Source organism: Phlebotomus papatasi, chromosome 2 (assembly GCF_024763615.1).
Source record: "Phlebotomus papatasi isolate M1 chromosome 2, Ppap_2.1, whole genome shotgun sequence".
Lineage (NCBI taxonomy): Eukaryota > Metazoa > Arthropoda > Insecta > Diptera > Psychodidae > Phlebotomus > Phlebotomus papatasi.
This window is the reverse complement of record NC_077223.1, coordinates 52899875-52916183: the sequence shown is the minus strand read 5'-3', so window position 1 is coordinate 52916183 and position 16309 is coordinate 52899875. Positions and strand designations below refer to the sequence as shown.

Sequence of the window (16309 nt, the reverse complement as noted above, 5' to 3'; positions counted from 1 at the left end):
ACACATTTATTTTCCATGTAAAAAAAATATAGAAAAAAATAACTTTTTAAATTTTCTTTTTGCAAATGAGTTGCTTGTAATCCATAAATGTTATTTATGTATTTAAAAAAATTAATTCATTTTATCTCATATCTAAAATAATTGTTTTCTCAAAGTTGGGCATTTTTCAGCTGCCAAAAGTTTCTTGACTGTTTTTTTTCAGTTTCGGGATTTGCCATAAAATTAAACCATTGATTACTCAAGTTACTACCGGCAGTATCTGTGTATACGATTTTCTACCTCTAAACTTTTTCCAACTTGCCATTTTAACCTAAATTATAATGTAACAAAAATACATTATTTTATTATTATCTATCACTACTTTTATATGGATAAATAAACCATTGAAAACTTTAGAATAGTGCAAACCCACCATTTTCTCCCTTAAATTACATATTTTCAAAATATAACTGGGCTAAAATAAGTTAGTTTTACGTATTTAACTATTTTGAGTAAGTTTTACAAATATGTAAAGAAACTTTTGGCTGATGAAAAATGCCTAACTTTGGGAAAACAATTATTTTTGATATGAAATAAAATGAATAATTTTTTCAAATATATAAATAACATCCATGTAACAAGCAACTTATTTGCAAAAAGAAAAAAATTAAGAAGGTACTTTTCCTATAATTTTTTCATCTAGTTTCTCTAAAATAGATTTGTCAAGAAAGTTATGGCCGATACTGTATTCTGTTTGTAATAAACATACAAGCATAATAGCATGATGAGGAGAATAAAACGACATGATTTCTCATAATTGAAAACACCTTATAGCCGCATATGGTATATAGTTATGTACATGTATAATTATAAGTCCAGTCGAGTAAATACATAATTTAAATAGAGGAAACTGGGGCAAAATTAGTCACGGATGGTATTAGATATTAGGATGTTATAGTTTGCCTTACAAGGAATATTTAGGAAACCATAATTTTATCGAAGTCAACACCTCCCTTCATATTCCTTAAAATATTTACAAACCTGATACTAACATTTTTGTGAATTACGTAATGAAAAATTTTATTTGTTGACTAATTTTGCTCCTGTCTCCCCTATTCGTATTTTTCTACAAGGAAAAAAAAGTCCTGCCAATTTATAAAAAAATCTAATATTCCCGAATATTCAAAAGGTTTTCGATCATTTCTTTTACATTTTTTTTATTGGAATTCCTCATAACTTAGGGTATCAGCTTCTTAAACATTCTCTTCATTACTAATTCAATTTAGAACATATTCCATAGAAAATTCCTGATATAGGAAAATTGCTGAAATGCCAAAAATAGTTTATTATTAGTGTCATCTGTTCTGAGAGTTCCTCATGAGTCACGCTCAACATGATAATTGGGACGAGCACCATCACATAGTCTCATTTCTGAGTTATTTGGGAGTTTGTGGATAAATTTGGATATACCTTTTTATGAGATTCTCTCCAGTTGAAATTATTTTCCGAACAACAATACCGTGGAAAATGGCATTGTTTTATTACACGTGAAGATGAAATATCCGAAAATATTTTGGTCAATTAAATTTTCAGAGGATTTCTCTCTCTCTCTGTCTTGTAATGATGAAAATATTCTATAATAATATTTCAAGCATTTTATCGGTATAATTTTGATGGAGAAAATTTCAGTCATTCTCCGTTTTTATTTAAGAGATACATATAAGGAGTATAGCTATAGAGGAAAGTGGGACACCTTTGAATATGGAGCAGCTTTGAAAATCGGATTTTTCTTCTATTTCTAAATTGAATTGAGCCCATTTTCATAATGTAATTTAGATTCTCAATCTGTGCAGCTAAATTATATGATGATAAGGGTGAATTTTATTTAAAAGTAGGAGAAAATCCCTATTTTAAAGCTACCCCAAATTCAGAGGTGCCCCACTTCCCCTTACACAGCTTTGAGTTCCATTTTTTAGTCTCCCAATTGTCTCTAATACTTGAGAAATGATGTTTGAAAAACAACGATGTTTTTGCTATAATATTTTTTTTTATTATGTGTTAAATTTAAAACTTTTTCTCTGAACAATTTTAACTGAATTTAGCAGTATACATAATATAATTCGCTCTTCTTCAATTTTTGTCACCGGACTTCTGGTCAGATTACACCAAACGAAATTTAATTATATCAAATGGGTGATGTATTATTCTGACCATCCTGGATTTTTTTTGTACGAAATAGGTCTGTATTAGAACAATGTCCATGGTTGAGTAGTAAAACTTTGTACAAAAAAGACTTTGGATCTCCGCATCACCCACTAAAAATAAAATATCTTTTGCTGTATAGAGTGTAATCTTTAGGATTTTCAATGACCACTCCACCCCTTCCATAGACCCTTTCCTCATCGCTCTTCCATGTTCTTCAAAATAATTTTTTGAGGATAATTTTCAACCATTATGAGGGGATTATTTTTATCAACAAATATGGTCAAGTTTTAATTTTTCTTAAAGGCTGGGTAATGTGTCCATGTTTCGTACGATCCCAAGCTTTATAATGACTAAATTTTTCCTTTGTTTCTCGACTCATCGCGCTAATATTTTAAAAATAAGGTGAAAGTTCTGAGTTTTCAAAAATATATTGCACGGTCACATTTATTCAAGAACTTGGAAAAAATTTAGTCATTACGGAGCTTGGGATTATACGAAGCATTAGCACTTTCCCCCTGTCGAAATTTCTAACCCGGATGCATTGTTACCTTTTGATCGGTAAATTACCAATAATTAAATTATCTTTTTCGAAGATATCTATTATCCATGTACTTTTTACATGATGAGAAGCCAAATGGTAAAACAATCTTCAGAATAAAGGTTTAGCCCAGTTCCTGATGGTCTCAAAATCTTAAATACCAACACATTTTATTACATTTTGCGAATTTAACAGGTCACTTATCCTTAATAATGCAATTCTAAGTTATTTTATCCAAAAAAAATCTTGATTGATAAGAATTTAGAACAGTTAAGCCATATGGCTAAGTCTTAGGTCTGAAGCTCGTATAAGAGAAATCGACTTTCTGCCTTTAATGAACACTCTGATAAGTCGATAATATTTAGTTCTCGTTCAAAATCATGTTTTTCGTTTGATTTATGAAACGACTTTATCGATTTCATTAGCTTTTGGGTTATTTAAAGACGATTTTAGGACTTTGTCATCTTTAAAAAATTACACAAATCATTTTAAAAGTCAATTTTATCACAATATCGTTTTATCTTAATACTACCATTTTTGAAAAGCAAAACTATTGATTAAATGAAATATAGTTGAGCTTTCTTTACACATGATGAATAAAGAACAATTCTCACGTGAAAAATAACCCAGAGAAAATATGCGTAAGAAATTTTCCGGAAAATTTTCCACTTAACTTTGAGACGCAGTTTTATCACGAATATAAAAAGCCAATGATAAAGAAGGAAAAATAAACAAGGGCCATACAACTTTTTTATATGCAATTCGGTGTGTCATTTTCTCTCCAACTTTTGGGCGTATTTTGACGAAGGATCCGCTTAGGGATATTTTATTGCGATATTCCCAGAATGGTTATTTAATACAAACTTGCTAGGATACTTTGACAATGGAATGAATGTTGTATTGTTTACGAGTAAGAGAATTTTCGTAAGTTGAGATAAATTCTCCAGCAACTTTCTTAAAAATTATAAATATCATTTTGTTTGACCTAATAAATTTCTGAGATTTCCATCAAGATATTATAATTTTTTTCTTTATAACTTAACTTTTGCATTATGAATTAGAATTTCTTGCTCCATTGAAATAACTTTTCAAGTCAAGTTAAAAAGCTGCTTGATAAAAAAATGTCTTTCTCTCTCTATACAAAATTATCCAATCAATAATCTCATTGGACATGAACAAAGAACATAAATGCGTGCTTACTGAAATATTTAAGTGATTTGTCGAGAATTTTATTCACATGAAAAAGTCGGAAAGAGATTTTTGTGAAAAAAATTTCTTTGTAATCCATAAAAATGTTTATTTTCCGAAAATTGGCAATTGTGTGTAATCCGACCGAGTGGTCCTTGTAGGAATATTCCAAGATCGACAACGGTTTGATGGAGGTTACTCCACCAAATTATTCATCATTCACAAAATATAGCTGAAGGAGAATGAATTGAATATTTTATGGGTTCAAAATTTCCTAATTGGCTTTGTCGGGGAAACGCATTCACTTTAAGAAAAAAATTATACCTTCAACAAAACCATTTCTATCGTCAGGCATTTTTGTTATTAAAATATTCTCCTTAGTGTCACAGAGGTCCGGATTTCCTTTGTCTCAAAGCTCCCACTGCACTTTTTTTTCGGGAAATGCTTTCACTGAATCAGATCACACGGAAAGGCACGTGAAATCATTTTGAAGCCCAGACAGTGTTTTTACGTAGTGGTTGTTGGACAATCCGGTCGAGACTAAAAGGTTTTGTCCACTGCACGTGATGGAAGAAAAAGCTCGTTATTGTCGGTATTGAATGCGTTGCGCTGGCGCCTATATTACCCCACAAATATCATTACTAATGTTGATAATAGCTCCTACTCACCCTTTGGGGCAGTCTTCAATCTCTTCCATCAAACTTTAACGGATTATGGTGAATTGTGTCGTATAATATATCAAGGGTTTCCTGGGTTTTCAAAACTATGTGGAAATTTTGGAAATTTAAATTATTTATTTAATATAATTTCAAATTCTCCTCTCTTTTAAATCTGACGTAATTTTTATATTAAATAAAAAATTAACTTCCAAGAAACTTAAACTCTTTAAGATAGGAAACGAGAAAAGAATTTCATTTTTTGAACAAATATTAAATTGAATTGCTTTTTTATGATTGAATAACACAAGAATAATATGAAAATTATATTTCAACATGTTTATATTCTGCTCTATACTCGATTTTAAGGGGTTACGTGAGCCAGAAAAACTAAAAAAAATCATATTTTCTGAAAATTTCTTTCTCTGTATAATAAAATTTTTTTTAATTTAAGTTCTTCTTTATAAAAAAGTATAATATTTAAACTAGGTTTTCTGAGATTTTCATTTAAATATTTTCCAAATTCAGCCATTGAGACGGGATTTTTGGAGATTTATTTTGAAAAAAAAAAAACTTACTTTTCGGTGGACAAGATTTTTCAGAATAGGGTTATCTGATAATAAAAATAAAGAATCTCAGCTAAAATAGAAATATTTCCTATTAGTTTATGACATAAACTAGTCCCCGAACGACGGATATGATGTTTACTTAACCACAACTACAAAACGAAAAGTGCTGCAAAATACGGCAAAATGATTTTTTTGTATAAAATTCTCCTAAAAAATTCTAATTTTATTTTTTTTTAAATTCTTTTTTGAATAACTAGTTAATCTCATTAAATAATACGAAATATTTGATTTTTAAATGTCGGATAAACCCATTCCGAGAAATCTTGTCCACTAAAAAATACGTTTCTTTTCCAAAAAGATCTCTGAACATCAAGTGTCAGAGGCTGAATTTTTAAAATTTTAAAATTACAATTTCAGAAAATATACTTTAAATATTGTACCGTCGTTGCGGGTGACTTTGCAGGTTTTTCGCTGTTTTTCAACTTTGCTCTCTAAAAGTGGATAGTTAAAGTGAAAGGAGGGGGGTTTTTGAGTAAAATTATTTGTATTCAGTTGTTAATGAATGGGTTTTGTGCCACTAGCATTAATTTTATAAAATTTTACTATGTTTAAAAAAATCAAGAAAAAAGGCTTGCACTTGGGATAAGGTGCGGGCGGTGCGGGTGACTTTGCACTTTTTAATAAATACTAAAAAATCAACAATTTCTGATAATAAACGACAATGAAGATCTTCACATCTAAGGGTAAGATGCACGAGATCTACAAGATGACATGATCGCCATTTTGATTTGACGTTTCTGTCCACCATTTTGAATAACTGGCAAAACTTAAAACTGGCCCGATTGGGTTGAAATTTTAGTATGTTGTAGCTGATGTCAAGACCTTTTCAGAATGTATCTATGTTCCAGTCTACGTCAAGTATTTACCTAGATACAGAGGCTCAAATTTTAAAATTTTGAAATATTCATATTTTGGCGATCTTTGTTTCCTAATTCTGAATTTTAAAACCTAAACGAAATGCCTCAGTAACCATTAAAAATGGTTGAGGCTTTTATTTTTTATATTTATTTACTCTTACATAATTAAAAAAAAAAAATGAAAAGTGCATTTATTTATTTTTATTATTTTTTCATCTTTGCAAAACAGTTTTTCAGATCTTCAAATAATATTCTGTTATAAAGAAAAACATTACTTTTCTTTTTGTTTGTTATTTAGATCTCATCGCCTAACGATAGTACTGTCTTTTTTGTGATGGTTTCGATAAAAGAAGCCCTCTGTAGTTCTGTTTTCATGAAAGTGTTAAAATTTTGAACTTGGAGCCCCAGTATCCAGACAATCGCTTGACATAGATCGGATGTTATATATGTTCTGAAAAGGTTTTGACATCAGCTAGAACATACTAAAATTTCAGCTCAATCGGATGATATTTTTGTTTTGACAGTTATTCAAAATGGCGGACAGAAACGTCAAAACAAGATGGCGACCACACCATCTTGTAGATCTCGGTCATTTTATCTTAAATTATCAAAAAATTGGATAATTTTTAGCCAAATACTTCTATAATAAAGCTTAAGAAAGACCATTACATGCATTTTTATAATATAAATCATGCGTTCTTAGGAAGATTATAGTGAAAAAAAAATATTTTAATAAAAATAATGAACAAAATCGAAGTGGATTATTCTAGCCAGATAAATTTAGAATAGATTTAGGCAATTTACTTCTCTGAAATCGGTTTTAGAATTGCACCATCAGATAACTTTTTCACGGAGGCATTTTTTGACAAAATACCTATATTAGCATTTCATTGACTATTACTGAAACTACAAGAATCCTTTTGAGGATCATTGTACCTTAATTGGTACTTAACATATCCCTATATACTTTGATATGGTAGACCGGATCGGCGAAGACTATCAATAAGTGCTAGAATTGTTCAAAGTCTCACGAACTGCAGAGTGCAAAGTCACCCGCAACGACGGTACATTTAAATGTCTAAGAGTTTGAATTAAATAAAGTTTTAATTATGTTGAAAAAATCAGAGAAAAAGGGACAGATAATCCTAACCGGCTTATGTAGGTGAGATTCTTAACGTGAGCTAACTCGGAGTGCATGCAAATTCGATTTAGAGCTGAAATTGTGAGTCGCCATTCAGTTATCTTGAATCAAATTCGTGAAATTATACAAATTTTGTATTTAAACCAAAATATCAAGGATTTGAATGAACTGGCACAAAAGTGATATATGGGTGAAATGTAGACCAGAATGTTCTCTATAATTTTCCTATAGAACATGATCTCATCGATTACTCAGAAGCCAAGATAATCGAGGTTTTTTGTTTCTTAACTCGTTTTTTCATCCAGAGTGCCCCAAGTGTTCATTTGGTGAACTTCAACTATATCAAAGAATTGTTGTATTTTGTGAGACTTTCCATTTAAAACCCTATTTTAAGTGTCTTGGTGGAGTAGAGGCAGTCAAATTGGAATCTGAGTGATTTCAAAGCGTTATTATGGGAAAAATCAATTTTTTCACACTTAAACGACAAAATCGGACAGATCGCATTATCTGATCGAAAAATGATGTATGGACGAAATATAGAGACAAATATCCTCTACAATTATGTCGAAGTAATCATCAAAATCGGTTCAGCGACAGTCGAGATAATTGAGGTTATGTGATATTGAAATTGGTTTTTCGACTGTGGCGCCCCTGGTGTTGGTCCCACGAAGTTCAAATATTCTAGAAAGTTGTAGCATTTGATGACATCTTTCGTTTAAGCCCTCATTCATCAAAATCGGTCACATAGAACCGGAGATATGATTTTTTGAATTTCGTGAACTTTGACCCCTCATATCTCCGGTTCTGTTTTAACCACAGCGCGCATACGCACCATTTTGGAAACGTCCTAGACTGGACTACAACATACTAAAATTTCATTAACTTGCACAATGCCGTTTTTGAGAAAAGTGACTTTGAATTTCGATGAATTTTGACGCTATCACAGCGCCACCTGTGGTGAATTTTTGAACTTCCATCTGAAAGTGCTCATCGAGACGAAACCAAAAAGGTAAAATTTAGGCCGCTATGTTAGTTAGAACCGGAGATAGAGGCCGGTGAATGTTCGAACTTTGACCCCTTATAGCTCGGGTCAGGGGTTATGGATCGACTTAAGGTTTTTTTTGTTTGATAGGTATAATCAACGGCTACAATATACTAAAATTTCAGCCCGATGCACAATGGAATTTTTGAGTTATTTAACTTATAAGATTTAAAAATTTTCTTTTTAATAATAGCACCCCTAGCGGTGGTTTTATGAACTTGCGATGTTAGAAGGGGAAGTGGAATTTCATGAGAGCTTTCCAAAAAGCCCTCACTTTTTAAATTCTGACAATTGGAACCGGAGTTATGGCCATTTTAAGATTTTTTTTTGGACCCTTATAGCTCGGGTCAGGGGGGTCGGGGGACCTTAAGTTTGATATTGATGGAAAGCTCTAAGGCCCAGCTATAACATACTAAAATTTGAGCCCGCTTGATGCCATAGGGGCGGAGCTATTGAGAAAACAAAAAAAGGGGGGTCTTCAAAATGGCGGAAGGAGGGGTGGGGGGTGGGGGGTCAATGCACCAAATTGCAATTTTCACCCGATATATAACCTTTGCCGAAAACCGCAAGTCGATATCTTTTTTAGTTTAGGAGCTATTAAGCTCCAAAGAGCGGCCGGCCGGCCGGCCAGCCGGCCGGCTGGGAACGTAAAATAGCCACATATATATTCGTGATCAGGAAGTGGCGAAACACATTTTGGCCAAGTTTGAGGTCGATCGGACGACATGAAATTTTGTTAGGATTATAGTAGGTGAGATTGTTAAGAATCTCACCTAATATGCTGCTTTTTAGTATTTTTAACCCACGTAACCCCTTCCTTAAACTAATGAGTGACAATTCAAATAAAAATATCCAACCAATTTCCAGCTAACTTTAGAAATTTCCAGCATGAAAAAAGTTTAATTTATTGCAAATGTTAAAAAAAAACTTCTAAAATTTATGAGTTATTGAACACTACTTTCGCGAAAGGTGAGTTAAATGAGCTTCTTTAGTTAGGTGAGCTTCTTTTAAGTTTTTGTAATTTTTCAAAGCCAAACCTTTGGAAAGTTATGGATAGTGTTGTAAATATTTTGTGATAAAAATGACTAGTAAAACATTAGAATTGGTCAGGAGAAAATCAAATATGATTACCAGTCAATTTAGAACTTTAAAAACAGTGAAATTTTCATGTAATTTTTGGCAAATTTGTAAAGTTATTTATAGATATTTTACTGACCAAAATTTAATATTATGCTGATTACTTTTTTTGTCATAGGGCAGACCGGGACAGACAGACACTTCGTCGGTTGGATCAGTAACTGTACTAACTGCATTTGCTTTGTGTCTGCATTCATCAGACACAAAGCAAATGCACTTAGCACAGTTGCTTATCCAACCGAGGACTTATAGAATTAGATAGTGGGATGTTATAGTTTGCCTCAGAAGGAATAGGGGGAAGTGGGGCACCTTTGAAATTGGGATTTTTCTCCTACGTTTAAGTGAACCTGAGCCATACCATAATGTAATTTAGCTTCACAACCTGATTGTGTAGCTAAATAATATCACCATAAGACTCAATTTTATTTAAAAATAGGTGAAAAATTGCAATTTCAAAGTTGCCCCACTTTCAAAGGTACCCCACTTCCTCCTATTGAGGAAACCGCTTTTTATTCGAAGTTTATACTTCCCTTCCTATTCATTTAAATATTTATCAATCTAATACAAATATTCTTTTATACAAATTGTACGGAATGAAAATTTTCATTTACTGGCCAATTATGCCCCCGTCTCCTCTAGCATTTTTTTTAATTAATGTCTCAAAATATAAATAAAAGTGCATAAAGTTAAAAAAGAAGCTTCTGACTTTGATTGTGAAGATATGATTTTGATTTTTTTTTTGCTATTTCTTTTATACTTTTAGAAAAGATCCTATACGTATATTTCAATATATTGAAATTTTCCTACAATTTCTGAACCCTTAATATCTTTTATCCTCCTGAAAGCTCAATTATATCATTTTTCCTCAGTATTTCCCCCTTATTTCTCCCATTCTATACAATGATGGCATTTCGTAATCATCATTAAATGTGTTCATGTTGTTATTCTATGTGTGTGGTACAACCCCAAACAAAGACAGAACACTGCTAAGTAGAATGAGAGAATTCGTCCACCCATTCAAAAGCTCTCTACACAATAAAAAAGAGAAGTGCCACAATGTGTGTGCGTCGTAAAAATATTGTATAGAGAGAAATTTGAATCCCAATATTTATTTAGGATGCGATGGGGTGTATTTTGAAGAGAAAGTCACGCTCCACAATGTACCTCTACTTTCCTTTCCATTTTACCTTATTTTGATGTAATATTGTACACAGACTTTAGGTTTGCGGTGCAGCCAATTATAATTTTGGTGATTTGTCTTTTGTACCCAATTGATTAGCCTAGGCCTGTGAATTGAAAATCGATTTTACAAGCAAATAAAGTCGAATACCTATTCAATTCCCAATAATGTAAATAGGAAATTTGTGTCAACTATTTTGTATCAAGATGAAATAAAGCAACTGGGTCGAATTTTGGAATTTATAATGATTTACTAAACTCTATTGTATACTATTACAAATTACGTACGACTCTAAAAATAAAAAAAAGAGTTTTTTTAAGCGTAAAATTTATTACACTAAATCCTTTTGTTTTCTTTCCAAAAATATCCCAGTTGTGTCATATTTTTCAAAGATTTATTTATGTACAAAATAATGAAAGATCTCAAAATGTTATAGCATTTTTATTAAATGTACTCTATAGAACTCAAAAATTGAGGAAAAAGTACATTTTAATGTTAGTTCAGGCTATTTGTATGTAAAATGTTCAGCTATAGGATATAAAGAGGATAAAGTCTTTCATAGAATGTGAAACGCACGATGGGATGTTATAGGATTATTTGTTTGTAAAATGGAATGAAAGTGTGCAATGCTCTTTATCCATTTTGCTTGCCCGGAAATCAAATATACGAGCTTTTACGGTGAAATTGGAATAAACATCAAAAGGATGTTAAGGTGAAAAAGAAGCAAAATAAAGAACAAATGTTTTACATTTGAAAGCTTCCATTTTGCACATCAGGGGAAATTGTTAAAATAATTGGTGATATTTGTAATTTGACAAGAAAAATTTAGGTTGACACGGTTGACATGAGAAAAAAAGCTCTGGGTTTTTTAAGAGCTTGAGAAAAAAATGATTGTGACAGTCAAAAGCCTGTATAAAATAACAAAAAAAAACATAAACTTTTTCATGGAAAGTACATCAAAAAGCCTAAATAAACATTCTCATAAACATTTTTGCAACTCTCTGTAGGACTGGGAAAAACAACAATTTATTAAATAGACAAAGAGAGTTGATTGTTTCTGCCCCAAGATAGCATCTTGTTGGAAAATTTGGAAGATTTTGAAGTATTTTCAATTACTGTTTTCAATTTTCTTTCATCAGGATTGATCAAATTTTTCATTGCAAAGTATTATAATTAAGCTGAGGGTTTTTAATCTAAATTGCTTCAATTACTTCTTGGGAAACAATTGTCAGTCATTCTAGTATGAATCTTTTACTCCATAATGATGACCTAGCTAATTTTCTTCGTATAATTTTCTTGCAATTCAATCAAAATGTTTTAAAACGAAATTAGAACAATTTTTCTTCACTATCGATCTCAAGAAATATGAGTTCAAATTCAATAGAAAATTTTTAGGTGTATTAGGTGAGATTCTTAACAATCTCACCTACTATAATCCTAACAAAATTTCATGTCCTCCGATCGCGCTCAAACTTGGCCAAAATGTGTTTCGCCACTTCCTGATCACGAATATATGGGGGGCTAAGTTACGTTCCCGGCCGGCCGGCCGGCCGTCCGGCCGCTCTTTGGAGCTTAATAGCTCCTAAACTAAAAAAGATATCGACTTGCGGTTTTCGGCAAAGGTTAAATATCGTATGAAAATTGCAACATGGTGCATTGACCCCCCACCCCCCACCCCTCCTTCCGCCATTTTGAAGACCCCCCTTTTTTGGTTTTCTCAATAGCTCCGGCCCTATGGCATCGAGCGGGCTCAAATTTTAGTATGTTATAGCTGGGCCTTAGAGCTTTCCATCAATACCAAACTTAAGGTCCCCCGACCCCCCTGACCCGAGCTATAAGGGTCCAAAAAAATTTTCTTAAAATGGCCATAACTCCGGTTCTAATTGTCAGAATTTAAAAAATGAGGGCTTTTTGGAAAGCTCTCGTGAAATGTCACTTCCTCTTCTAACATCGCAAGTTCATAAAACCACCGCTAGGGGCGCTATTATTAAAAAGAAAATTTTTAAATCTTAAAAGTTAAATAACTCAAAAATTCCTTATGCAATCGGGCTGAAATTTTAGTATGTTGTAGCCGTTGATTATACCTATCAAACAAAAAAAACCTTAAGTCGATCCATAACCCCTGACCCGAGCTATAAGGGGTCAAAGTTCGAACATTGACCGGCCTCTATCTCCGGTTCTAATTAACATATCGACATAAATTTTACCTTTTTGGTTTCGTCTCGATGAGCACTTTCAGATGGAAGTTCAAAAATTCACTACAGATGGCGCTGTGATAGCGTCAAAATTCATCGAAATTCAAAGTCACTTTTCTCAAAAACGGCATTGTGCAAGTTAATGAAATTTTAGTATGTTGTAGTCCAGTCTAGGACGTTTCCAAAATGGTGCGTATGTGCGCTGTGGTTTCAATAGAACCGGAGATATGAGGGGTCAAAGTTCACAAAATTTAAAAAATCATATCTCCGGTTCTATGTGACCGATTTTGATGAATGAGGGCTTAAACGAAAGATCTCACCAAATACTACAACTTTCTAGAACATTTGAACTTCGTGGGACCAACACCAGGGGCGCCACAGTCAAAAAACGAATTTCAATATCACATAACCTCAATTATCTCGACTGTCGCTGAACCGATTTTGATAATTACTTCGACATAATTGTAGAGGACATTTGTCTCTACATTTCGTCCATACATCATTTTCCGGTCAGACTACGCTATCACTCCGATTTTGCCGTTTAAGTGTGAAAAAATTGATTTTTCCCATAATAACGCTTTGAAATCACTCAGATGCCAATTTGACTGCCTCTACTCCACCGAGACACTTAAAATAGGGGTTTAAATGGAAAATCCCGCAAAATACAACAATTCTTTGATTTAGTTGAAGTTCAACAAATGACTACTTGGGGCACTCTGGATGAAAAAACGAGTTAAGAAACAAAAAACCTCGATTATCTTGGCTTCTGAGTAATCGATGAGATCATGTTCTATGGAAAAATTATAGAGAATATTCTGGTCTACATTTCACCCATATAACACTTTTCTGTCAGTTCATCCAAATCCTTGATATTTTGGTTTAAATACAAAATTTGTATAATTTCACGAATTTGATTCAAGATAACTGAATGGCGTCTCCCAACTTCAGCTCTAAATCGAATTTGCATGCACTCCGAGCTAGCTCACGTTAAGAATCTCACCTACATAAGCCGGTTAGGATTATCTGTCCCTTTATATACAGCAAGTGTCTCTCAATTGCAAGTCTTTAGTTAAAAAAAAAGTATTCACACTTTTTTTTAAGTTGTATAAATACGTGGAATGCAGAAGTGTATAAAAAGTCTGACTTCTGAAAGTAACACATTTTGTCTCGATCAATCGTTAAGAATTAGTCATGTCATAAAATATTATGGCGTGGTAAAAACTACATTTTCTCATCATTTTTTTAAGCCTTGCTGATTAAAACTTGAATATTATGAATTCAGTTGATATTATTTTAGTATAAAATAAAATGAACCGAATTTGATTTCAGCTAAATTATAATTTCAATAACCTAATCTTCAATAAAATTAAATATTTCAAATAAATAAAATTTGAAAGTAATTATTTACTCTTCGAAAATATATTTTTTTTTGACTCAATTCTTGTGAAGATTTACAAATTATGTCCAAATCTAGGATTTTTTTTGTTAGAGTCTGATAATCTCCTTAGTATTTTTTTTTGATCAAAAATAGTGAAATGTTGTCTCTGAATATGTTGCAACTCAGAAACAGTTAAGGAGTTAGGTGGGCCAAAAAGACATAATAAATTTTTATTATGATTTGAGTTTTTATACCTATAAAAGTACAAATTTTAAACTATATTTTCTGGATATATATGAATATATTGCTTAAGACCTGGAATATTTTTTTTTATTTTGTCGAAAAAAATATTTTAAGAAAACATGCTGTGTTTTTAGTTTGCGTGACCCACGTAACCCCTTAAGCCACAAGCTGATGATATGTCTTACAAGAATGGGACTAGTGTTTTAACATTAGAAATCCTTTAAAAAAAATTGTCAGAGAGTTGTTATAAAGTTAGATCAAAAATTTGGCCAAATTTATCAAGTGACAAATTAGTCAGAGTGTTACCACCAGGGTTACAATAACTTGTGAATTTAGGGTCCTTCCACCTTCTGAATCCTTCCTCCTTATTGTTCAATAATTTTGTCTGATAATACAGACACATAACACCACAAAACGTGCACTCGAACTATTAACACACTTATCACGAACAATAAAACTGCACTTGATGTGGACGGACTGCCGGATAGACTAAGACTCCCTATATCTCCAGCACTTCCCTGCTTCCCCCATCCAGTCCCATTATATTATAATTGGAAGGGAATTTAATTATTTTTCAAATTTCCAATCGAAACCATAACAAGAGAAACTTGAGTAGTATAGTAAACACTTTTGAAAGGTGTGAAAAGTGATATTTTCAGAAATGATTTAGTGACTTTTTGATAAAATATAAAACCTTTATGCTATTGAAGAGATAACTGAGACCCATGTTCATAAAAATAATTAATTTCGTGACGCTTCTCGTTTGAATTCTGTAGTTGATTTTATAAAACTGCATCAAAATGAAACTTTTTGAAATGTTTTATTTTCAACAATTTCTGAACTATTGCACATTGCACTTACTATCGAAGTAACATAATAGTATTAAATTACCAGTGGTTTTATGATTATTATAAGGCATTTAGCGTTGAATGAATTCTAAGACGTTTCTGACAATTTTGATTTGAGTTCCGAAAGTGCGTGAGGGGCAGTTTCATGCAAGCACACGGAGAAGTTTCCAGTGTCTAACAATTTACTTTTTTTTTTAATCAAAATGAACTTAAAATGATCATTGAAAACGTTTCGTAGCTGTTTTTGTCCATAAAGTTCGAAATTACGGAAAGTGGTATTTCCTAAAAGTTCATTAAAAAAATTAAAAAATAATTTTTCAGTGTTTTTTAACCCATTCCTTACCATGGTATTATACATCATACGCAAATTGAGTGATTTTAGATGATTTATTCCTGTGCAATTTTTATCCGACTTGCTGTCGGGAATGGATTTTTAATAACTTTAGTTCTTCAATTACTTGGGAAAAATAGTCTAACAGAGATGAAAATACATTTCGTTATTGTTTTCTTGCTTCGCGGAAGGTCATGCAAAATTTTCGCTCAAAATGGCGGACGGAAAATTCGACATTTTCAATTTATGTTCTTGAATAGTTACTCTATCTAAATCAATAGAGTTTGTAATGAAAATGAATTACTGTAAATTTAAATTCAGTGACCGTTAAGGCGTGTGTTTGACAGCGCCTCCCCGTGCCCCATAATAGATACAAAAAAATTATCAGAAAATTCATCTATTAATCTGTAAGTAACTTATCACAAAATATGAACATTCTATCTCAAGTATTTCTGGTACATTGACTGAATGGGTTAAGTGCTTACAAATGATGAATTTAATTGTTATAATATCTGTTCAGAATGTTATCAGCAAGATATTGTACATTTTTTTTAGTATTATAAAAAATTCAAGACTTTAAAATACTATTAAAAACTGTTATACTAAAAAGGACATGTTCTAAGGCGATATAATGATCCAGCAATGTACAGAATTAGCTTAGCACTACAAAAGACATTTCTTTCGTATAAAAATTAAAATAAAAAAATAATGAGAAATTGGCTTGGAAATCTTTGGCGATATTTTATTTTCTCTGTATGATTA

At 32.0% G+C, this 16309-nt stretch overlaps 1 protein-coding gene across 3 annotated transcripts in view; it reads right to left on the bottom strand.

Moving 5' to 3' along the window:
* The window catches only part of LOC129801638 (band 7 protein AGAP004871), a 51808-nt gene that overhangs the window by 18279 nt on the left and 17220 nt on the right, over positions 1-16309 (bottom strand). The window contains exon 1 of one of the 3 annotated variants that reach the window (XM_055846879.1): positions 4235-4452. The exons of the other annotated variants lie outside the window; for them this stretch is intronic. Coding sequence (XP_055702854.1) covers positions 4235-4265 — 31 coding nt within the window. The 5' untranslated portion in view covers positions 4266-4452. Of the gene's footprint in view, positions 1-4234; positions 4453-16309 lie in introns of those variants that run through there. 3 annotated transcript variants of the gene reach the window in all.